Source organism: Miscanthus floridulus, chromosome 14, assembly GCF_019320115.1.
Source record: "Miscanthus floridulus cultivar M001 chromosome 14, ASM1932011v1, whole genome shotgun sequence".
NCBI classification, from domain to species: domain Eukaryota; kingdom Viridiplantae; phylum Streptophyta; class Magnoliopsida; order Poales; family Poaceae; genus Miscanthus; species Miscanthus floridulus.
This window is the reverse complement of record NC_089593.1, coordinates 14420108-14442938: the sequence shown is the minus strand read 5'-3', so window position 1 is coordinate 14442938 and position 22831 is coordinate 14420108. Positions and strand designations below refer to the sequence as shown.

General features: G+C 41.0%; 4 protein-coding genes across 6 annotated transcripts; 3 read left to right on the top strand and 1 right to left on the bottom strand.

Moving 5' to 3' along the window:
• The first annotated feature begins 1079 nt into the window (after positions 1–1079).
• LOC136504717 (uncharacterized) lies at positions 1080–7178 on the top strand. Its single transcript, XM_066499690.1, has 6 exons — positions 1080–1309; positions 1647–1781; positions 5771–5979; positions 6193–6390; positions 6475–6534; positions 6745–7178. The coding sequence occupies exons 2-6, from the start codon at positions 1682–1684 to the stop codon at positions 6901–6903; spliced, it is 726 nt and encodes a 241-aa protein (XP_066355787.1). The 5' UTR covers positions 1080–1309; positions 1647–1681; the 3' UTR covers positions 6904–7178.
• Positions 7179–7473: 295 nt separating this feature from the next.
• LOC136504483 (uncharacterized) lies at positions 7474–11662 on the top strand. Its single transcript, XM_066499423.1, has 12 exons — positions 7474–7683; positions 7781–7945; positions 8635–8733; positions 8939–9025; positions 9115–9183; positions 9285–9381; positions 9459–9561; positions 9886–10093; positions 10212–10325; positions 10485–10616; positions 10975–11055; positions 11540–11662. The coding sequence occupies exons 1-12, from the start codon at positions 7519–7521 to the stop codon at positions 11660–11662; spliced, it is 1443 nt and encodes a 480-aa protein (XP_066355520.1). The 5' UTR covers positions 7474–7518.
• Positions 11663–12286: 624 nt separating this feature from the next.
• On the top strand, positions 12287–14254 carry LOC136504484 (uncharacterized). Its single transcript, XM_066499424.1, has 2 exons — positions 12287–13674; positions 13983–14254. Exons 1-2 carry the CDS (start codon positions 12978–12980, stop codon positions 13997–13999), a joined length of 714 nt encoding a protein of 237 aa, XP_066355521.1. The 5' UTR covers positions 12287–12977; the 3' UTR covers positions 14000–14254.
• Positions 14255–15408: 1154 nt separating this feature from the next.
• Positions 15409–17996, bottom strand: LOC136505162 (phosphoglucan phosphatase LSF2, chloroplastic-like). 3 transcript variants are annotated; one of them, XM_066500277.1, is made up of 5 exons: positions 17612–17996; positions 16403–16608; positions 16054–16224; positions 15746–15982; positions 15409–15671 (listed from the first exon to the last, which is right to left on the bottom strand). In XM_066500277.1, the coding sequence occupies exons 1-4, from the start codon at positions 17871–17873 to the stop codon at positions 15779–15781; spliced, it is 843 nt and encodes a 280-aa protein (XP_066356374.1). In that variant the 5' UTR covers positions 17874–17996; the 3' UTR covers positions 15409–15671; positions 15746–15778. The 3 variants fall into 3 exon arrangements, with proteins under 3 accessions (XP_066356374.1, XP_066356375.1, XP_066356373.1); XM_066500278.1 differs by having other exon boundaries at positions 15409–15629; XM_066500276.1 differs by having other exon boundaries at positions 15409–15676; positions 17612–17995.
• Between the last annotated feature and the right edge of the window lie 4835 nt (positions 17997–22831).

Sequence of the window (22831 nt, the reverse complement as noted above, 5' to 3'; positions counted from 1 at the left end):
CTGCATGAAAATAAGCATTCAATATCTCAATATATACCAATAACCCATTTTTCCTGGAAAAATACAAACAGAGTAGCGTAAATTATTGACATGTCTTTTTTTTCTTAGTGCTGCCAGGAGCACTGCCATCATTTAAAAACTTGGGCACCGGCACTAACCGTGTGCTCAAACACAGAACAGGCCATTGAGCCCTGCTTGGTCCTCATGTGACACGCCACCCGAGTCATTCAACCAGGAATCAAACTTTGGCTACTCCATTTTCCATTAGCTTCTGTTCGGTTCCTGGGGAACCGTGGCCGGGAACAAATCCAGCCAGGATTACGTGTCTAATTTGTATAAGCTTCCTCCAAGCAGAATGGTTCCTGCCTCTGTTCCAGGCCAAACGAACGAGCCCTTAAGGGTCCGTTAGGGAACCGCTCTCCGGAATAGTTCCTGCCCAGATTACTTGCTTGTGCTTGTTCGGTTATCACGAATTTGCTCCCTAGAACAATTCCAAGCTAGATTGTTTCTCTAATTTATATAAGCTTTTCTCATCTGGAATGATTCCTGGGAGAATTCAAATTAACCGAACAGGGCCTTAATTTACATAGCCTACGAGCAGCAAGAATAATACCTAGTCAATTTTTGCCTAACCAAACGGGCCCTAAAGTGAGAAGTAGGTTAACCAAGGTCACACCTTTGAGTGCAAAACTTGTTTACACCACAATGAGTCTAATAGTGTGAAAATTGTTTACGCTACTTTCTCTTGAGAGGTACAATCTCAAAATTTTCAAATTTATCATTCATTTTTCATTTGTGGTTTAACTTGTGCAATTTCAAAGAGGTACAATCGATCAGTAGTTGAAAGCAATTTTATTTATCAAAACATAGAGGAAGATTTCAAAATCAAAATGCTTCACGAGGAGCTGTGTTCTTTTTTTCACACCTTTTTTTTTTACAAAAATCACAGCCATTTGGGCCGCTTAAGGCACCGAGTGGGTTGTCCGTTGGGCTTGGCAGGCTGGACATATTGGGCCCGACCGGGCCGCCAATAAGTTGCAGCCGTGCAGGTGCCACCAACAGACTCTGTACGTCTGTTTTCTTGGCTTGCCAAACGACCTCAACGGAACGGAACCGGAATCCGGTACGCAACAGCAACCAACGACCAACCGGAGCCGACAAGGATAGGAAATCGCCACCGCCCACCACCGCCGCCCGCCCGCCCCCATATTAACAGCCGCGCGGGCACGGTGGAGTTCTAGTTCCGCCCTTGTCCGGGATCGCTGCTCCACGATTCGATTCGATTGATTGATTCCGTCTCGAGCTTCAGGTGAGGCGACCTTTCCTCTTCTTCAAATCGCTGTGTGTTTTTTTTTTTTGGGTTCCCCACCCAGTCCGTAATCTGCAATCCCGCCGACGATTTTTGGGGTTCTTCCCCCTTGCTCGATTTGTTTGCTTGACTGATTGGCCCCCTTCCTCGTTTGCTCCCCGTTCCCCCGCCCTCCCTCGCCGATCGGCTTCCCAGTCGATCTCTCGCCGGGGTTGGTTCCCCGTGGTCTGCTGGATCTGGAAGGGGGCTGCCCTCGGTTCCTGGCTGACCGAAATCAACTGGCTTTCTTGAAGCTCTGTAGTCTGAACTGTATGTGATGTATTTCTTCCCATGGCAGGTTGACAAGGAAAGCATCGCCAGTCCACCATACAGATGGGTTCCAAAGCGCCTTTCTGTCTCACGCTCCTCTTGCTGCTGCTCGTCGCCGCCTGGGGACCTGCTGCAGAGGCCAGGCGTCTTGTACCTGCTGCTGGTAACAGACTTGGCATCCTTATGTTGTGTTCTTACTCAGGGACTCCATATCAGCACCGTTGACCTACTCTTATGCTGCAAAACTATAATCACCGTTGGTTGCACTATTTGTTTCTGTTATTTCATAGAAAGTATCATCAATTCATTATGTTCTCACTCAGGGACTCCATATCAGCACCGTTGACTTATCACTTATGCTGCAAAACTATAATAACCGTTGGTCGCACTCTTTGTTACTACTGTTATTTCATAGATAGAAAATATCATCATGTCATGCTGGTTTGCTTATGTACAGCTGTACCTCTCCTTTACCCAAAAGGTGCTGTGGTCGTATGTCTAGATGTTTAGGGTACTAAACAGTTAACACAATTACTAAATAAGTTGAAATTGAGCATGTTTCATTTTCTGATCCTCCTATGTCAGTCGCTAGGGTGGCATATATAGATACTACATAACATAACTGTGACATCCGATTTTAAGGATAAAATGGGATGCAAAATCTTATGTGCGCCCAAAGATCAGTCACACACGTAAGCCGACAAATTATAAATAGTATCACTACAAGTGTTTATTACATCACGAATAATAAGAAATAGTCTTCACATAAATGTAGCGGAAGTATAAAGAAAATCTCTCGCGGAAGCTCCATATCACAGGGACGTCAACTGGTTGACCACAAGTCTAATAATCCTAAGGAAAGTCGTCATTACCATAGTCATCTGTTACACATCCGGGATTTTTATCCAAATATTGAAAATAAACAAGCGTAAGTACATACAAGTGTAACATGGGGTTCATGAGGCTCAAAAGGCTTACACATGTTTAACAATATTCAGCTTTTAGTTGTCATCATTTTAGCATAAGAGTAGCAACAAGTTGTTTCAATCCCAAAGTAAAATACATGATCAATATAAACAAGAATAATGAATAGCATAAACGGATAATTCTTAGTGATCATCTATTCCATAAGGGTTCCAATGCCGCTCGTGACCGTAAGCACGGCTGATATACCAGTTTTACACTCTGCAGAGGTTGCACGTTTTCACTATGAGTCGTGATACCCATATGCCCGGGTTTATAACTCCCAAAACACTCCCAAAGTGAGCAGGCAGGGGTCACTATGAAGCTTTTCAAAGGTTTGTCTAACAAGTTAGGGCCGCTAGATTTCTGTGCCCTACGAATGTAGGGCTCTCCTTCCGACAGGCACAATGACGCGCAGCCTATACATTGACGGATAGAGGCCGCACTATATCCAACCCGAAACACACCCCTCTTGCGCCATAAAGGTAACCTCTAACAAGCTAGAAAAATGTCCTTGTACTGAGCTAAAGCCAGAGCCATGTAGCCGTCACAGCTGTACTGTAAATCCTGAATGATCACTTACAGATAAGTCCTTAGGGAGAGGAACCTGAAGCATTTAGAAAGTATCTAAACACTTCAGCCCCCTGTTTTCAAGTTGCTAAAAAGTCATGTTTTAATGTTTATTGCATATACCATTAGTCAAGTTACAAGATCATGTTTTAATTGAGCACTAGCAAAACTACCCAATGCATATCCCGTAGGAGACAAGGTATAAGTTCAATTCTAGGGAATCCCTATCAAGGTGACTCATGCAACATGAATTAAATGTATTAAAGTTGATAGGAAACAAGGATGATCCTATGCTATACTTGCCTTGAACAAAGTGCTCCTGCTGATCTTACTCGTCAAAGTAGCACTCTTGATCACTCACGAATTGCTCATCGTCTATACTCGATAATCATAGCAACGTACGAGCATCCATAAGCAATCATGCATAGCAAACAAAGGCGGTAGATTAGAACAGAACACCAACAGTACAAAATCAAGATGAAAAGTTTATAAAACGAATCTACGTCTCGCTATAAACACACAGACGTGAAGATCACAAAAATCGGAGCTAAAACGAAGAAGTTATGAATTAAACAAGATTTCTTTTAATAAAATAATAGATTAATCTAACCTTAAATTTTAAAAGTTGAAAACATACTTAACAGTAATATGAACATGTAGACTACTCAATTACGAACCTAACGCAACTTGAACGGGTCAAATTGGAGTTAAAACGGAGATTTTATTGCTAAAATGAGATTAGTGAGAAAACTGTAAATAGTTGAAACTTAATTTTCAAATTTAAATAAATAAAATCAGATTTTAAACCGAACCAGGGACTGCGGGTATGAAAACGAAGAAACACAGGGGCTCTTTAACAAAATTGCAGGGACGACGGGTTGAGATCTAAATAATTATAAGGGCCTTTTTGCAAAACGACAGGCGAAGGGGTATCTTCTATTATGGGCCGTTGATCTCAGATCGGGCGGTGCAAATCAGATCGAGGAACGGAGGTCGTCGGAGCGGCGCTGTGCGCGGCGACGCCATGGCCGGAGAGGCTCGGACCTCGCCGGAGTTGGGCGAATCGGTGACTCCAACCCTTCAAGAATTCACCACGCTTGTCACGTGGTGCTCCACCAATTGGTTGATTCTGTTGATTCTGCACTAGAGCTTGCATAAGCTGTGTCTGCACTGCCAGAAACTGCTCAATAGTAGGTGGCGGCGGTGGTGGTGGATGTGGGGAAACACCTTCACGACCTTAGCCTCTTCCTCTTCCAAACATCTGACATCCAACACAAATATTCAAAATTTAGAGATTTCCAAGTTATATGCACTTATAGAGATATAGAATACATTCTGAAAATTTTCTGGACGAGTTCCAACATCAGCAGCTCGGTAAAATAGTCATATCTTGAGTTCCAGATATCCAAAAGAGGTGTTCTTTACATGGCTGGAAAGCTTAAGAAATTATCTACAACTTTTATTTAGACCACATTTCCAGATTCTGTCGTTAGGTTACTCAAAAACATGATACAACCGAAACTGTTCTAGGTTCCAGACTGCGCAGAAACTTCAACTTAAAACAGCTATATATCTTAAACCAGATCAGGTATAGGGGTGATTCCAGAAGCATTAGAAAGATACTTAAGTCTAGTTGCTTCCATAAAAATTTCATAATTTTTGGTCAAGTAGATTTAGATTGGTATTGAGATAAGGGCAGACTGCTCCGAAAAACAGATCCGAGCGAACATGATGTACCAAACCCAACTATTTATTTATTGACTCAAACTTTAATATTCTTAACTATGGGACTTGCGGACATGCCCACAAAGTTTCAGCACTCATTACAAAAAATCCAACTCACACATAAACATAATAATAAATTAACTAGGCACACCAAAGTTCACACCGCACTACTAGACTCGACTTGACTCAACTTGACCTGTGCTACTAACGTCCTATTACATAGAAAGGACTCCAACACCTATGGACGGGAAGCTCCTCGTAGATCCTTGGCAGGTTGAGGCACACCTGTTGCTCATCTATCACTTGTTGGTATCTCTTAAGGGTCACCTCCTGTGTCTTCAACTGATCTTCCAGCTGTCGATTCCTGTCTACTAATGTTGTTAAACCTGTGTCAAGCCTTTTGAGCCTCATGAACCCCATGTTACACTTGTTGAGTACGACATGTACTTACGCTTGTTTATTTTTAATATTTGGATAAAAATCCCGGATGGGTAACAGATGGCTATGGTAATGACGACTTTCCTGAGGATTACTAGACATGTGGTCAACCAGTTGACGTCCCTGTGATATGGAGCTTCCGCGAGAGATTTTCTTTATACTTCCGCTACATTTATGTGAGGACTATGTCTTATTATTCGTGATGTAATAAACACTTGTGATGATACTATTTATAATTTGTCGGCTTATGTGTGTGACTGATCTCTGGGCACACATAAGATTTTGCATCCCATTTTATCCTTAAAATCGGGTGTGACAATAACATAGGCTCAGCATGGCATCCATCCACTGCAACTCATGAACCATCCTTTCCTTATTAGTAGCGCTGGATCTTTTGCCTGCAGATTGGATCATACCCAGTTTATTGCCTTCTCACTTTTTCTTCATCTTGTGCAGTTGAACTCCCAGATCATGGCTTGACCTTGAAGGAACAAATTTCTTCAACCAAGATTCCTGTCCATCTCAAGGGTAGCGGCCCACTATGCTCAGCCTGTGAAAACTTCACGAGCGAAGCTGTCAGTTATCTCAGCGAGAAACAGACACAAGATAAGGTCATGGAATTCCTTCATGACGCTTGCTCTAAGTCATTCTCCTTTGAAGAGAAGGTGATCATCTTGAACATATTTTGTTTATTCTTATATAACTATAGATGTATATGTATTGTAGAAAATTAAAATATTGGCATGGTTGCAAGACATTAAATACATAAACATTTGGTTTCCATACTACATACCATGCTGAGAAGGTGCTGCCTAAAATTAAATAATATACTATGTGGGTTTACTGTAATTTCTCTAACAACTTCCCTATCTCTGCAGTGTGTTGAATTGATGGACTCTTATGCAACTCTCCTGTTTGCCAAGATTACTGAGATCAAACCAGAAGCATTCTGCAAACAGTATGGCCTGTGTAGGGACACGGCTATTTTCTCCGGAGTGAGAAGTAACAGCACATGTGTGTTGTGCCACCATCTGCTTGATGAAATTATGTCCAAACTGAAAGATCCAGATGCGGAGGTAATAGCTTCGCGTCATTTACTTGTTCCCTACCATGAGTTGCCATTCTGTGTCTGACATTTTCCACTTGATTGATGTCTGCAGCTTGAGATAATTCAGATTCTTATCAAGGAGTGCAATAAGATCGAAGGTCATGTTCAGCAGGTAAGCTATTTGACTTTTGATGTGTGTAAACTTTTCACCCCTCCACTCACTATATTTCAGATTTACTTCCCTGTCATATAAAAAATCTGAATGTTTTGCAGAAACGCTAATTCTTAAAAAAAAAAAAACTTATATTGGGAATCGTTTTCTTGCTCAGTTGATTTGCGATGACATGATATGCAATGGCTAATCTTGTTTTCGTGCTGGCAGTGCAAGAAGCTGGTCCTGCAATACATTCCCCTCGTCCTGGTGAACGGTGAGAAGTTCCTCGAGAAGAATGATGTTTGTGCGCTCTTACAGGCGTGTCCAGCCAGCCAGAAGAAGACTTTCAGCTCAGTCTTGCAGGGAGCGTTGCTGAGTGACGCTTGAATTGAAGGTTGGAGAAGAACACGCGAAGCAGTTAGTGGTGGTTGGAAATAGTGGTGTCCAAGCGCTGTGTTGTACATATTTGTCATATCATATATAAATGCATGATGAAGGACGTGTCTTGTGTCCTGCATTCTTTTCATCTTGTAATCACGTCGTCTTAAGTAAAATTTTATGGACATCCAGAGGGATGAAGGGTAAAACATTTGTATCATAATAAACACATTGTCTTAAGCTACGGATGCAGTCAATCAATTTATATCCAGAAAATTTCAGCACTGTTGGCATGTACTCATTTCGACGGAAGCAATGCTCCTAAAATGATGTCCTGATCATTCGACGGAAGCAATGCTCCTAAAATGATGTCTTCCTTTTTTTCGCGATTTGCTCCTAAAATGATGTCCTGATCATGCACTTGCACTTTGATGAGAGATTGAATTTTGGTCAATATGGGCATATAAACAAGGTAAAATTGGTTCTATAACATCGAAAGAATCGTATTTTTTTTTAAAACCCCGATTTTTTCGGTGCTATAAAACCAATTTTTCCTATAAACAATGGCTCTTCCAGACTCCCAAGCACATAGCCGGTCGATGCAAGAGTCTAGTAGGACTGCGGATGCGGAAGAGTAGAGTCAACCCAAGCCGTCCGGAGAGGAGCAGGGGAATGGCGACGCCTCGCCGGCTCATCCGGGAGCGCGCCGAGGCGGCGGTGGCTTCCCTCGTGGCAGTCCGCCCCCACGAGATCCCCCCGTTGATGAGCGCGGCCGCCACCTTCTTCTTCGTAAGCCAACCTTTGATCCATCTCTCGCCGTAGTCCTCGCGCCCCGTTCCTGCAAGGTTACGATACGCCATCTGAATTGTCTGTGCTGGAGACGCAGATCCTGAGCGCCTACTTCGTGGTGCTGCCGCTGCGGGACGAGGGCGCCATCTCCCTGGGCCTCGACACCCTCCCGGGCCTCTTCGCCGGCTCCCTCCTCCTCACCGTCGTCTCTGCCCCCATCGCCTCCCTCGCCTTCTCCCTCCCCTCCATACCCAAGTCCAAGGTTCGTCCGTCCGTGCCACCTCCCTTTCCTAGCTTGGGCGCATCCATTGGTTTGGGAATCATAAAATTAACCCCGGTGATAAATTGATAATGTGGGTCTGTACTGGTCAGCTGGCCTGTTAATTAATCATATAGAAATCAAGTAATGACCCCATTGGTACAATAGAGATGCCCCAGTGGAATTGATGGCGCTGGCTCCACACCTGGTCTGGTTCAATCATTTCCCTCAGGGTTGATTCATGGTTTCTTGTTTCGTTGTACACAATAATTAGGATTTTTTTTGTTGTTCAAGCTCTAAAGATGGGATCTTTGTCTTTGTTATGTTGCGAGATGAAGGTGGACTGCTGGCCCTCCTTTGTCTGTGGAATTCTTGCATTATTTGTGTTGCTTTTATGCACTGCTGGTCTGCTGTTAAAAGTGATCCTGGAAGACTTATTTGTTGCACTTGCTGCTTATAAGTGTAAAAATAGTGAAGTTAGTTGAATGATTATGGCCAGTTTCTCTTAAAAGTTTTCCCCCTTTGGTATTGATTGTTTGATTTATCTGTTTTTATTTTCATTTTTAGTAAGAACTTTTCCATTTTCAGAATCCAGATAATTTTGTAAAACTATTGACATAGTAGAAATTACATTGCAATTATTCTTTTATAAGGATACAGGCTCATTTTATCATGTATATATCTTCTTTCAGGCTTTGGTGATGATACACAGGTTTTTCAGCATATCTCTTCTTGCATTTTTTTTGCTTTGGTATACCTCTACACCAGGGCAGTCCGGATCTACCTCACAGGTAATAGACGCTGATGAACATTTGCTGCCCATATCCATCAATATTGCCACATTTCCTTGTGATCTTTGGAAAACTAACTGTCCAAGAATACTTCTTTCACTTCACCACTTCCTATGTGCGTCAAATTTTCTTTTATTGGAATCTTGAGCAACAATTCCTGACACAAAAGAGTTGTTGCCCTATGTTCTCTTGTCTGATGATGAAGTCAAGTGAAGGAGGTTCAGACAAACCTGCGGGATGGAGAAATCAGAGCTGGTTCTACATAGTTGTGAGAATAAGTTTGTTTCTTTGGGTATGTCCCTTCCTAATGACGACATGATGCTGTTCATGTTTTAAAGATCAAAGATGATAATTGATTTGAATAACTCTCTTAATCTGAAGGTTGCTTTGCTAAATCTCATTACAATATCGTCAACTTGGGCAAGGGTAATTGATGTCATGGACAGTGAGGTACCATTTACTATTGTGCCAATAATCATGTAGTTCTTATTTCTTACTGCCTGTTCAACCCTTTTCTTGTTCTTCAGTTTCTTATTTCTCTTTTAGTTCAGTCAGGTTCAAGATTATTTGGTTTTATTGGGGCTGGTGCTACGCTAGGGCAACTCTTTGGTTCATTGTTTGCTGCAAGTATGGCATGGTTGGGACCATGTATGTATCATTCTCTTGAGTAAATTAATGAGTTAGTTTCATGGAATGTGACTTCACATCTCCCAATTGTTCCTCAGTTCTGCTCCTATTTTCCTCACTCTTGATGGAACTTGCTGCGCTGTCATCAAAAGGAATTTGTATTGATGGAAATCAATGTTCAGCTGAATTATGTCAAACAGGGTATGAAATCCTTTTGGACACTAATTACATGTTATCAATTCATCTTCTTGATAAGTTTGACCTGGGCAATCTATATGTTTTATAGAAAACATTTCTGGGTCCATTTCCATTATCAAACTTTGAGCCACAAGCATTGTCTTTCTATTCATGATCAACTATTTCTTTGTGACAATCTATATTGACAATTTGTAGTACAGACCTCTATTAGAAAAGTCGGCTTTTGCAATAAATATATAGGCTTCACTGATGATTTATTTTATATTCTGCTGCTTCCCATATTCGTGGGTTGCAATCTTAGACTTTTCAATCTATTGCTAACTGCAGGGCAGGACAAGCTCCTAATACCGTGGCTGATGATGAAATGTCTTCACTGGTCACTTCACCTAGACCAGCGATCCAATCTCAAAAATCTAAACCTGAATTTTTCATAATGTTTGAAGGTTTCTGGCTGATCTTGCGATCGCCCTACCTGATATACATATCGCTGTTTCTTTGGTTAAGTGCAGTTGTCTCATCTGTATTTTACTTTCAGGTATGGTTATTCTGTATATGTGTATTGCCATGCATCATTGAGCTTGTCTCTTTATTACATATCATAATACAAATGAGTCATCTTTTACTCCCAATTACCTCTTCTCCGTGATTTTCAGAAAGTGACGATAGTTGCTACTACAATATCAAGCCCAACGGCCAGAAGGAGAACGTTTGCTCTGATAAACAGCTTTATAGCAGTTTTTATTCTTGCGGGACAACTCACTTTGACGGTATTTTGCATCTACTGATTATTCTCAGTTCACTCTATGCCAGTAGTCCCAATACATTATAATACATAACTAAAAGTGAAACTGATGAAGTCTAGTCCTTTAGCAGACATTTTTATTTTATTTTATTAATTGTTGGTATGTTTTTGACAAATATTTCAGGGTCATATTCTTACAGTAGCTGGTATCACAGTTGCTATCTGTGCATCTCCCTTTGTTGCTGCCTCAAATTTGGTTGCCCTTGCTGTATGGCCAACTTGGGTTGCTGTTGCTGTCACTGAAACAATTAGAAAGGTATCAGTTTAATAGCTATTGTAGCCAACATGCTTACTATGCACCAAGACAAAATTACATTAAGGAAAGCAGAGTAGTCATTATTATTCTGAGATGCTTTAAATCTTGTCTTATTTAGTTAGTAATATTGTAGACATGATACAAAAGAGCCTGTGCATCTCATAAGTTGAGGGCAGTTGCACTTTAGCTGCAACCAATTTTTTCATCTATCTATGCCAGATTTGCTCATGCTAAAATAACAGATGTAGTTCAATAATTGGCCTGTTGTGTACCTCTATCAAATATTGTTTCTACTCCATCCTATCATTTCTAAATCCAGCTATATTCAAGAATACAACTAACCTTTGATTCTTTGCAGGTAACAACTTATGTTTTGACAAGACCTGGAAGGGAGTTATTATTCACTGTTGTCTCACAGGATGAAAAATACAAAGCAAAGGTGAAAGATGTTTCTTGGAACCTTCTAAAACTGATTAGAAAACAAAAGGGTGATGAGTTGGTACTTTGGAAATGATAAGGCACTGGTTTAGCCCATCTTTCATATTGTCATGACTTCTTTCACACACACAATAATTATTTCATAATGTTGTAAAAAATGGTAATGAAATCATAGCTTCATGTGAAGTGGTCATTCAGCATTGCAGCTCCATGAGATGTACAGCTCTCTCTTAAGATAGAAAGCTATTTTTCTAAAAAAACAGAAGTTACTAAATAGCAGTATAATAAACTCAAAAGCCTGTTTTCAGAAACATTGGACCGTTAACTGGAAAGAGTCAGTTTTTTGCAATTGCCTACCTACCTTTTGAGCATGAGATCATTTAATAACAGTTTCATTCATATTGGTAAATCATGCAACATTGTTTTTGCTTTGTACCCATCTTGCCATAATTTAGAAGAAAATACTTTTGACTTTTTTTATATAGGTCTGTATAGATGTGATTGTCCAGAGGCTTGGTGATGCCACAGCCGCTGGAATTTACAGGTGGTTGTTCAGTAGCCTTGAGAAGAAAACATCCAAGGTCACCCTGTTTGCATTGCCGGTATGAATCGTATTGTGATTAGTTCATTACTTTGTTTCTAGTGTCATATGTGTTATTTTGTATTCAAATAGTGGCTCAGGGTGGTCCTCGAGTCTTACTTGCATCACTCGATCGAATGGCGAATGCAATGCTCCATACTTCTAGGGAAATTTAACCAATGTATAATCCTAGTCCTAGTGCCATTCTGTGGCAAAAAAAAACGGAAGAAAGAAAAGTGATTTGCATTCGCAGTGTCTCCCTTTTGGCCTCTTATCACTTGCACAAAGTATCTTTATACATGTGAAACAAGCTAGTGCTGAACTAGATAACATGAACGGATTAGATTGACAAAGGTTGTTTGCACCCATGCATGGTTTCTTTTTTTTATTGCAAGTTCTGGGAGATAGCAATTAACAGTTGTTTGTATTTCTTTTCAAATGTCAGCTCTGCTTCCTGTGGCTTGTCATTGCATTTCACTTGGGCCGGCTCCAGACTAATCTTGCCAGGCTTCAGGCTTCTTCTGCCCCATCCTATTCCTGAACAGGTATATATATAGGGACCAAAAAATGGTGCCCCTTCATCTTTCATGTTCGTTCTTGTGCTCACTGCGAAGTCAGAGTTCAGGGTTCTGAGTTTTGACTGAATACAGGGAGCTGCTGCGAGTGTCCTTGGAGATGCGCTTCGAGAATGTTTGAACAGACATGGCGAGAAGTTAGGTTGTCATCAATAATTAGTTTACACATTCTGGAGGAATTTCAGGTTTGATTGATGGAGAAACCTTCAGAATATAGTACCAACCATTACTACACTATACAGAAGAGTTTAGCATACAAGAGGCGAGAAATAGTACAACATTTTTTTCGAACAATATACAAATTCAGTATTCCATTTCGATGTGCACTGTAGGGAACTCTAGCATGCGATGCGTGAGTTATTATAATGATGTAGTAGGGCCGGATTTGTTGGGCATTCTTCTGCCATTTGGAACTACTGTTGTCTTGACAGACGCAGCATTCTGCATTTCACCTACTTCCAGATCCCAGACTAAATGGCTGTAAACACAGATTGTGCGAGGTGGTGGTACACCTGACCTTCTTCCATATAATTCAGAAAAAATGCCTGCTTTCTGGAACATGCCCCTTTCTTTATCGACAGGAGCAGTAGAACAATATCTCACGTTCTTCGTGCTAACCGTATAAGAAATGACACACGAGTTGAACTATAAAGACGAGGCAGTGAATCATCGGATGGGCACAGCACAGACCTCTCTAGCTATCTAGCTGCATTTCATCTGCTCGCTCCGGTCCAGCGGTTCATCTGATCTGTCACAGCAATCCATCCAATGCAAGCCATCAACAGTAGCAAGAAGAAGGCGGCGGCAGCAGCAGCAGCATCTATGGCCAAGTGCATTGCCACCGTGCTCGCCGTCGCCGCCGTGCTCACGACAATGCAGCCATCGGTGGCGGCGAGCAACGCTCCGGACGCCGATGCTCTCCGGTTCCCCGGCCGCCCGGGCAGCAGGCCGCGCAACCCGGTGTTCCCAGGGTACCCGAGAGCCAGGCCGTCGCCGCCGGTGCCCGGCAGCTCCTCTTCCCCGGGGGTGCCATCACCCATGCCCGGCGTGCCGTCGTCGTCGGGTTCAGGGACGCCGGCGCCCTGCGCCAGGCCCGGCGGCGCGGTGGTGCCGCAGCTGCCGGGCTTCCCCGGCCTGCCGGGCAGCGTGGGCGGCTCCGCGCCGTCGTCGCCGACCGACTGCGTGACCCCGCTCGCGGGGCTGATGACGTGCGGGACGTTCCTGACGGGGAGCGAGCCGGAGACGCCGACGCCGCAGAGCGAGTGCTGCGCCGGCCTCGGCGCGTTCCTCAACAGCTCCAGCTCCGCGGCGGAAGGCGACGACCACACGCTGCGGTGTCTGTGCCCGGTCATCCTCGGCGACGTGAACAAGATGCTGCCCAAGCCGGTGGACCCCGTCCGCATGATGTACCTGCCCATCGCCTGCGGCGTCGTGCTGCCGCCACAGGTCCTCTACATCTGCTTCAGTGAGTCCTCTTCTTCCCTCTGTCCTCGATCGATTCTTCCATGGCTGGCTGTTGCATGACTCCGTGGACGAGCATTACGTAACTGACCGTTGCATTGCATGATGCTGCCATGGATGCAGCTGGGCAGCAAAGCCCGCCACTCGTCGGCCGCATTCCTGACGTCTGGGAGAAGCCGACTTCAGGCAAGGAATACTCTACTGGTTCTTCTTCAAGATTTAACAGCTTGCTTTTTCAGTTCATGATTCACATTATATTACTGCTCGTGGAAGTAGATGTCTGATCTTGTCTTCTCTGTTCCATATATGCAGCAGCCTTGTCGCCATGATGAGCAACTTGAATCTGAATGGAGGCCGGACACGAATGGTTCAGCCAGCATCATATATAGTTCATATAAGTACACAAGACAAAACTTACTAGCAGCTGCATGCATGCCTCTCTAGAACACGCATGCTTCCATATATATAGTTTAACATACATACATATATATACATGATAGTTTCAAGTTATCAGAAATGAATAGGCCGTGGATGTACGCACTTCAGAAATTTACCATCAGGTCTCATGTAAGAGCATGCTCTTTTACACGGAAGAATATATTATATACAATATAAGCCAGGTAATTGTATGACTTTGAGCGTATTGTTCCGATCATCCGCAACTAAAGAATACTGTGATCCAGTTATCTGAGGAAAGAAAAGAAAATAAATTTTACACGAAATTGCAGGAAACAAACTAAATGGCATTTCTTTGTCGATGTAGCTTACTCATAAACACTCGGGGGGCTGTGGCACGTATGCCATATGAGATAACAGCAGCAAGATGCAAAATACACACATCTAAAAAAAAATAAGAAGAAAATAAAGATTCAGTCTGTTCCAAGGATCAACAGGCCCAAAACCTATGCAGAGTGCTTCGATTTTGGTGATGGCTGCTTTCTGGGACATGCATAGTCAAAGACAGCCTTCTTCGTGTGCAAAACAAATTAAATTAACCCAGGATCTGTTCAACTTGTTACATACATGAGCTACCAAGAGTGAGAAGTGCATCCTCTGTTTGTGTTTGGGCAGCAACTGGCAAGTGATCATCCCCTGTTAAGTTTGGGCGCACACAGACTGATAGACGTCCGCACGCCCTCTGCATCTTCTTTTTCTTGATTCCTGTGCAAATTTCCAGCTGCTTCCCCAAAAGCTGTGCATATGTTTTTTGTTCATCTTTATTTTAGTTTCCTTTGCTTTTTTTCAAAATAAACTGCATGTTTCATTCCTTCCCAGATGTTTTGTGCATCCAGTTACGGAGGGACGGTTCTTCTTTCTTGCGGAGCCCCCATACTAGTTGATTGGAATTAGCATGATTGATAAAGGAGCATCGCTTGGCACCAGGACAGAAAACCTTCCAGGAATGGCAATGTCTTTGTAGACATATAAGTTAACCATATACTACACAACAAACACACAGGGGGCATGCAGAGATAGTACTACGCAGCAAAGTAGAAAAGAAACAAAAAGAAAAAGTGAACTGCACATGAAGAATCAAACTTACCAATGATATGGTAGATTTCAATTTGGCCATAGCTTCAAATAAACTTTTACAGAAATGAATTAAGTGATGTTCCTAAGAAAATGAATATTATACTGTGGCATACATCCACAGGTTTATTTACACAATAAACCTACAATGCGCTATTAACGGATGGTCATCCCATTCGCAGTCACCACAAAAGGTGAAGACATGAAGTGGTCTGCAACTAGAAGCTCATGTAAGGCCCTCTTTATTTCCTTCTTATTAGCTATTACAAACTACCCAGCAACAAATACGACCTTGTATAAGCTTTATTGAGAGCATTTTGATCAAATTTCTTCAATTCAACATCTAATAATCTGGTGATGAAGCGCAGTCCTTGGGAAGCTAAGTTTCCCTTCTTGATGCGTGAAAGGAGTTGCACTTGCAAAGTTATGCTGCTAAGGATAATTGGGTCTATCATGAGTTCACAACACTTCCTGTCCTGTAAGAAGGTATTATTACAGGAATGCAGATAGACCGTATGTGCAGTGTATTGCCAATGTACACTCACCTTAAAGTGGCTATCATTAATATTTTCTTCTGCTCATGCTTCACGAAGAGCACGCACCCGGTCATGAATTAACTTTCTCTCCCAGTCCGCAATGCCCTCAAAAGCGTGCTCTGGAAGATTCTCAAAAGGCTCTTTAGATGGATCATTCTTAGCTAGATCATAGGTTGCGGCACGGATAGCTCTCTTATTGGGTCCACAGGGCCTTATGGTGGTTAGCTTCTTATAAGCTGTGTTAAGCTGCATTAAAAGGATAGATAAGCAACAACAGTTTGTAGCACTCTGCATATTATGAGATGGAACAAACTTACATCCATATTCTCAAACCAAAACATGTAAGCAATTGCAACCGCAGGTGCTCTCCCAAGTCCAGCAGTGCAGTGCACATAAACTCGCCCTTTGCGTTGCGATATAGCCCATTCTAGCGCCAAAACTGCTTTTGGCAATTGTGATCTCAATGAATCTGGATCAAAATCCACTGCCTGCAGCCAAGCAACCGTAAGCATATAGACAAGGTCAGATGCTACTAGTGTCAAAAACTGAAATGCAGACTGAGCTAAGAAGAACACTAATTAGTATTTTTGAAGTTATCAGAAATCCAGAAGAAATTGAAGCATATAGAATTATACTATACACACTCAATGGGTATAAGAAGCTCACCGGTCTTCTAATGTGCTGAATGCCAAGTTCTTTGCACCTATTGAGAATGGATTGGAAATCAATGCCCCAATATTCGATGTCCTTGTCCTGCTGTAAACAAAGAATATATGCTACTCGCTCTTCATTTTTCAAGTGATCGATATCTTCAGGCTTCTGAGGCTGTGAGCCAACAATCAAGCTCTCACTTATGACAGCATAGTTCATACCTATATTCCAAGTGTAGTGATTAATCCTTCAATTATTGCATCTAGTATAGCATCTTGTGAAAAAAAACAACTTAAGCCAGAGAAGGAGATGTAATTGACTCTGACAAAAGAGGCCCCAAATGTTGACAAAAATATTTTATCTTGCTACCATTTAAGTGAGAGTTTCGCAACAACTTTCCTGTGATGTTAATATTTCAGAAAAAGAGAAGATTTTGGTAAATGAGAAGTAGACTCAGCTAAGGAAAATGTATTTATCTGTGTCCTGACATAGAGCTTGGCTATTCTGAACTACTAGAAAATAGAAACTTAATAAGAACAATGAGTACCAATGTTTATTTTTAAGACAAACAGGTCTAGGAAGCTATAAATTTAGTTGATGACAATGAGGCTTCTTTATGCATCTTATTGTCTTATTTTTGAAAGAATTGGCAAGAGAGTGTACCCATTGTATTAAATAGAGGAAAGATGCGTTGTTGTCATGAATGGGCAAATCCAAATCATAGAATCTTCACATCAACAAACACGAAATCAATGCAAGAATTATCCCAACTGCCACACTGATCACTGAAAAATGTGTATGGATCGTACAACACATGAACAAATATCTACAGACCAAACATACATTTAACCACCAAGGCAACAAATTTTCATGATATGAAGGGGCAAGCAACCAAAAGACCTGTGAGCACAGCAATGACATCATCTCACAATATGCGGTCTTAAAAATAGCTGCGATTAATTTCGAAAAGAATATTATATACGTTAAACTTGACCGAGAAAATTGAAGGCTATGTACCAAAATCTAATCTTCAAGCAAACCCATTAGTAATTTCACCAAGTACCACATTAATTGCGTGGAATCACTAACATCACTGCTGAAATCCTTATGGACAAGTTACCAGCACACGTCAAGCTCTAGCCTTTACCCATTTTCCACATCTGTAGCAATCGACAAGGGGCCATCGCATGAAAAGCAATTAATACTAATGGAACGAGTCAGTACCGAGATCGTGGTGGTATTCGTAGGGGTTACGCATCATCCGCTTCATGGCGGCGTTATAGTCCTCCATCCTCGTGCCCCCTTGGGCTCCGGCCGTGGACGAGGATCGACACAGGAAGACCCCAAGGCTCCTCCGGTGGCTCCTGCTGCCGCCGGGACCGCATCTGACGGCCGCCATAGCTAGCCTCCTGCTCTTAGCGCCGATGCTGACGGTTGGGAGGCCGCAGGGGGTGGGGAGACAAGAGGTGTTCGCCATGGCCGCCATTGTTGCGGTTGCAGGATCTCAATGTCTGGTCCGCGTGGAGTGAGGAAACGGGAAAGAGTCGAAGAGAGGAAGGAGCTTGGGTCTCATCGCTTTCCCGTGAACGGACTGAATAGAAGCCCAGAACCAACGGCACACACACGTTCTGAAAAAACTTTATCCTCTCAAAAAATGTTTCAAGTTTTATATAGGACTTTCGTTCCTTTGCTTCCAAAGTGAATTTGTGAGAAAAAAGTGTGAAATACTTCCTCCATCCCAAATTATAAGACATTTAACTTTTTTGACACCAAATTTGACAACTCGTCTTATTCAAAAATTTGTGCAAAATATCACTTCTTTTGTCGTGGCTTGCTTTATTTATAAAAGTTCTTCTAGAATAACTTAAATTTGACTATGTTTACATAATTTTTTTAAAAATAAGACGAATGGTTAAACGTGGGGTCAAAAAAGTCAAACGTCTTGTAATTTATGATAGAGGAAGTACAAAGTTATGTTGATTTTAGATGAGAAATTCACTCGCAAATAATGGAAACGGTAATCGCGAATACTCTATAGGTTCACAATTGTATTGGTTAGATGCCTGCTTTAGTCACCTGAAAATTACGATGCATACAATCAATTTCAGAGACAGGTAAGGTAAATAGAGATTCATGCTTCATTTTGTCAATATATGTCTTTTTTAAAGAATGACAAAAGCTTTGCACGATTTTATTAGAAAAGATTGACATAGTTTTTAAGGAAAAAACGAACATGAAAACCTTACCACCATGGGATTGAACTATATTCAACAAGTAACTAAAAACAACTCAACAAGCTTGCCACACTAAGGATAGCTAAAATATATGCTACCAATCAACTAGATAACTTACTCAAAAGATCACAAACTAAATAAGACCAGCCAAACACAACAGTTGCAACAGGAGATTCTGACAACTAGGAAAATCAAAACATTGGAAACTACAAAGATCATTGGCAAATACCAAAATAGAAAATGGCAGACAACTAAAAACTCTTGAGAAAACACTAACACCATTGGCAAAACCACCACAAGTTGATCCAAACAATAAGCAGCTAAGGAGAAATACTACCACCTCTAGCACAAGCACCACCTAATGAACCACAACACTTAGAACTTAGAACAACTAAAGGCAGAACAAAACGAGGGCTAACACGCCATTGGAAGATAGATAATAGGTCAAAAGGTAAGTTGTCTCAGAAAAAAACTTCCAACTATGAGTCATAATTTGACTGATCATGGGTCTAAGAAAAGACCACCATATATAGCTAGATTTTGAATGGAAAATTTTTTCAGAGATGACAAACTACAGGATAACAAAAAGTACTTTTTGTGAGGGGATAATAAAAGTACTTTGATTTGCATATATAGCAAAACAATAAAACATGTACTTAAATTTTCAAAATTGGTAGTAATAGTTTAGAAGGATAACAATGAACTCCTATGTCAATCTACAAATACAAGAAATCATGAGGCTTTAGATCTCTTCACAAATATTGGGAGTTATATTCTAACTATCTAACCTAAGCACTTGATCAAATTCAAAGATTATGGACCCACCTCCTACCATGTAAAGCATTAATTAGCCCAATAGAACGCATATGCTTAAGATAACCAGTGTTGGTCCGTGAACATTAATAAGAGGTACATGTGTCCTTTCCCTTCATCCTTCTGGCCTTGGTTGGTTCGACGTCGATGGAATGATTAAGCAAAACATGGTTCCGAGGACCACGGAATGTCCCATGCAGGGGTGGATTTAGGGGGTGCAGGGTGGGCTTCAGCCCCTCTACTGGCATGAACACACTAAGGTTCCTCTTGCAAATTTTGGACATAGGTGAAGTAGTAGAAGAAGAAAAAAGAGAGGAAGAAGAGGATGATGAGAGACGTGGATGAATCCCTCCTGGCCACATTCGTGACTGGCCCATGTACGATGAGAAATATGAGAAAAATGCAAGACATGGCTCTGAGCCAGGGGCGAATATAGGCTAGATAACCATCGGTGTCTTCTCTAAAGATGGTGTCTATTAGAAACTAATCAGCACTGTATATAGTAATGTTCCATTAAAGTTTCAGAAATTTATCGGGGTCGGCGGACCCCAACGACAAGCTGTAGATTCGCCCCTGCTCTGAGCCCACATTTCAGCTTAGACGCAATGCATCGCTGCGGTTAGCAATACTAAAGAGGACCTTATTTTGTTCTTAAAAAATTTAGAATTAATTCCTTATATTTATGGGTGGAGTGAGTAAGCTTAAAACACTCGATCCGCAGTGGCTAGACAGCCCCAGGTATTCAGGCTTAAGAAGAAGATCTTCTCACGTAAATCGAGAAAACCCCTAAACCCCTGCCCCACCCTTACACAGCGGCACTGCAGCTCTGTGAGATGAGTTGGCCACAGACCTATACTTTAGATGTGAGACAGACGAGGGAGTTTTCTTCCCCTCCTGGTCACTGTGGCCGAAACCACGAGAGTGGGTCCTCAGGACTCGAACTCTGACCACCCCAGGAAGGAGCAAAGATGATGTGAGAAAACATAACATCCACTTATAATTTAAATCGTGGCTTAGAAATTTCAATAACCCATACAAAATTATAGTGTGTTTCATGAGATGGAACTCATCAAAGTCATTTACCAAAGATTTGCCATGAAAAAGAGAGAGAGAAAGGTTCTCCAAAACACAGGCTTAGCTATGTGCACCATGGCCGATAATAAAACACATGTTATCTAGTCCTGGTTTCTCGTGACTCTATCCATGAGCTTCTCGCCATCTTCATATAGGATTTTTTTTTTTACCCTTCCTTGTGGAAGTCACGTAGTATATGCTTATACTATATAAATCACATCTTAATAAAATTTGTATAACTCGTATAAAAAGCAGTGTTATTTGACTAACTTTTACCATTACAGTGTGCACGGCCTCTAAGTGAAACTTTCGTTCATATCCTACATCATGTATTCATATCAAACCGATATTCACAATGACTCTCCGGACATATCCTACATCGTATAATAAGCTTTTCAGTAATTGAAGGTTAAATTTTGTAATGGAAAAAACCGGTTAATGGAGGTAAGCACAAGGCTTATGAAAGTCATGGTATTCTTGTACTATATTCATGTTAACGATGAAATTTGTATTAATTTGTACATTTTTTTTGGCATTTTCTCGAGTTCAATTATCTTGTTAGGAAAGTGAACCAAAAAGTCTTGTCTAACAACAATGTTTTTACAAAACAAAAATTGCCATTACGTTTTTAACCGCAAACCGGTTAGTGGAGATAAACACAAGAGTTGCCATGACATAAGAAAAAAACCGAAAGCTTTTTCTAACAACTTTTTCGTAAACACACAGCTTGCCACTGCGTGCGCCGCACCCGCTAGTTGAGGTAAACGTGTATGCGGCGCACACAATGGCAAACGTGTGTGACGTTGTCTCGTGCGTGACTTATATGTGAAACTCATCATTTTCTGTCACACACAAGTTTTATATCTCTTTATGCTTATGGGTAGTCTAAATTATTTTTTAATAAAAAACCGGTTATTGAATACAAACTTTTATTGCGGGCGCCACACTTGCTAGACAAGACTTTATCTTCGCAAACATGCATGACTTATATGTGAAACTTATCAGTTTCTACTTTAAAATAGTTCATGCACAAGTATTATATCTCTTCGTGCTTATCGGTAGTCTAAATTAATGTTTCTATTAATCAAACCGGTTAGTGGAGATAAATGTAAGAGTTGCTATGACATAAGAAAGAAGTTGAAAGCTTTTCCTAATAACAACACTTTCGCAAAACATAAATTGCCGTTGTGGCAGCACCAGCTAGATGAGGCATTATCTTGGCAAACGTGCACGACTTATATGTGAAACTTATCAATTTTTACTTTAAATTATGTGATGCACAAGTTCTATATATCTTTATGCTTATTAGTAGTCTAAATTAATATTTTTAATCAAAAACCGGTTATTGGAAATAAACATAAGAATTGCCACGACAAGAAAAGAATAAAAAATTGGAAGCTTTTCTTAATAACAACTTTTTCGCAAAAAACAAACTATCATTGTGGGTGACGCACCTTCTAGAGAGATATTATCTTTGCAAATGTGCACTGACATATGTGAAACTCATTATTTTCTACTTTAAATTACGTCATGCACAAGTATTATATCTTTTCATGCTTATTGGTAGTCTAAATTAATTTTTTAATTGAAAACCGGTTAGTGGATATAAATGTAAGAGTTGCCATGACATAAGAAAAAAATGAAAACTTTTCCTAACAACAACTTTTACGCAAAAGCACAAATTGCCATTGCGTGCGCCACACTTATTAGATTGGGCATTATCTTGGCAAACATGCACGTGTTATATGTGAAACTCATCATTTTCTACTTCAAATTATGCCATGCATATCGATAGTCTAAATTAATATTTTAATCGTAAACCGGTTAGTGGAGATAAATATAAGAGTTGCTATGACAAGAAAAAGACCAAAAGCTTTTCTTAACAACTTTCTTTGCAAAATACAAACCACCATTGCGCGCGCCACACATACTAGATAAGGCATTATCTTAACAAACATGCATGACTTATATGTGAAATTCATTATTTTCTACTTTAAATTACGTCACACATAAGTTTTATATCCATTTATGTTTATCGATAGGTCTAAATTAATGTTTTTATTCGCAAACCGGTTAGTGAAGATATACAAACCGCCATTGCGTGCGCCACACATGCTAGATGAGGCATTATCTGACAAACGTCCACGACTTATATATATGAAATTCATTATTTTCTACTTTAAATTAGGTCACGCATAAGTTTTATATCTGTTTATGTTTATTGATAGTCTAAATTAATGTTTTTATTCACAAACCAGTTAGGGAAGATATATAAACCCCCATTGCGTGCGCCACACATGCTAGATGAGGCATTATCTTGAAA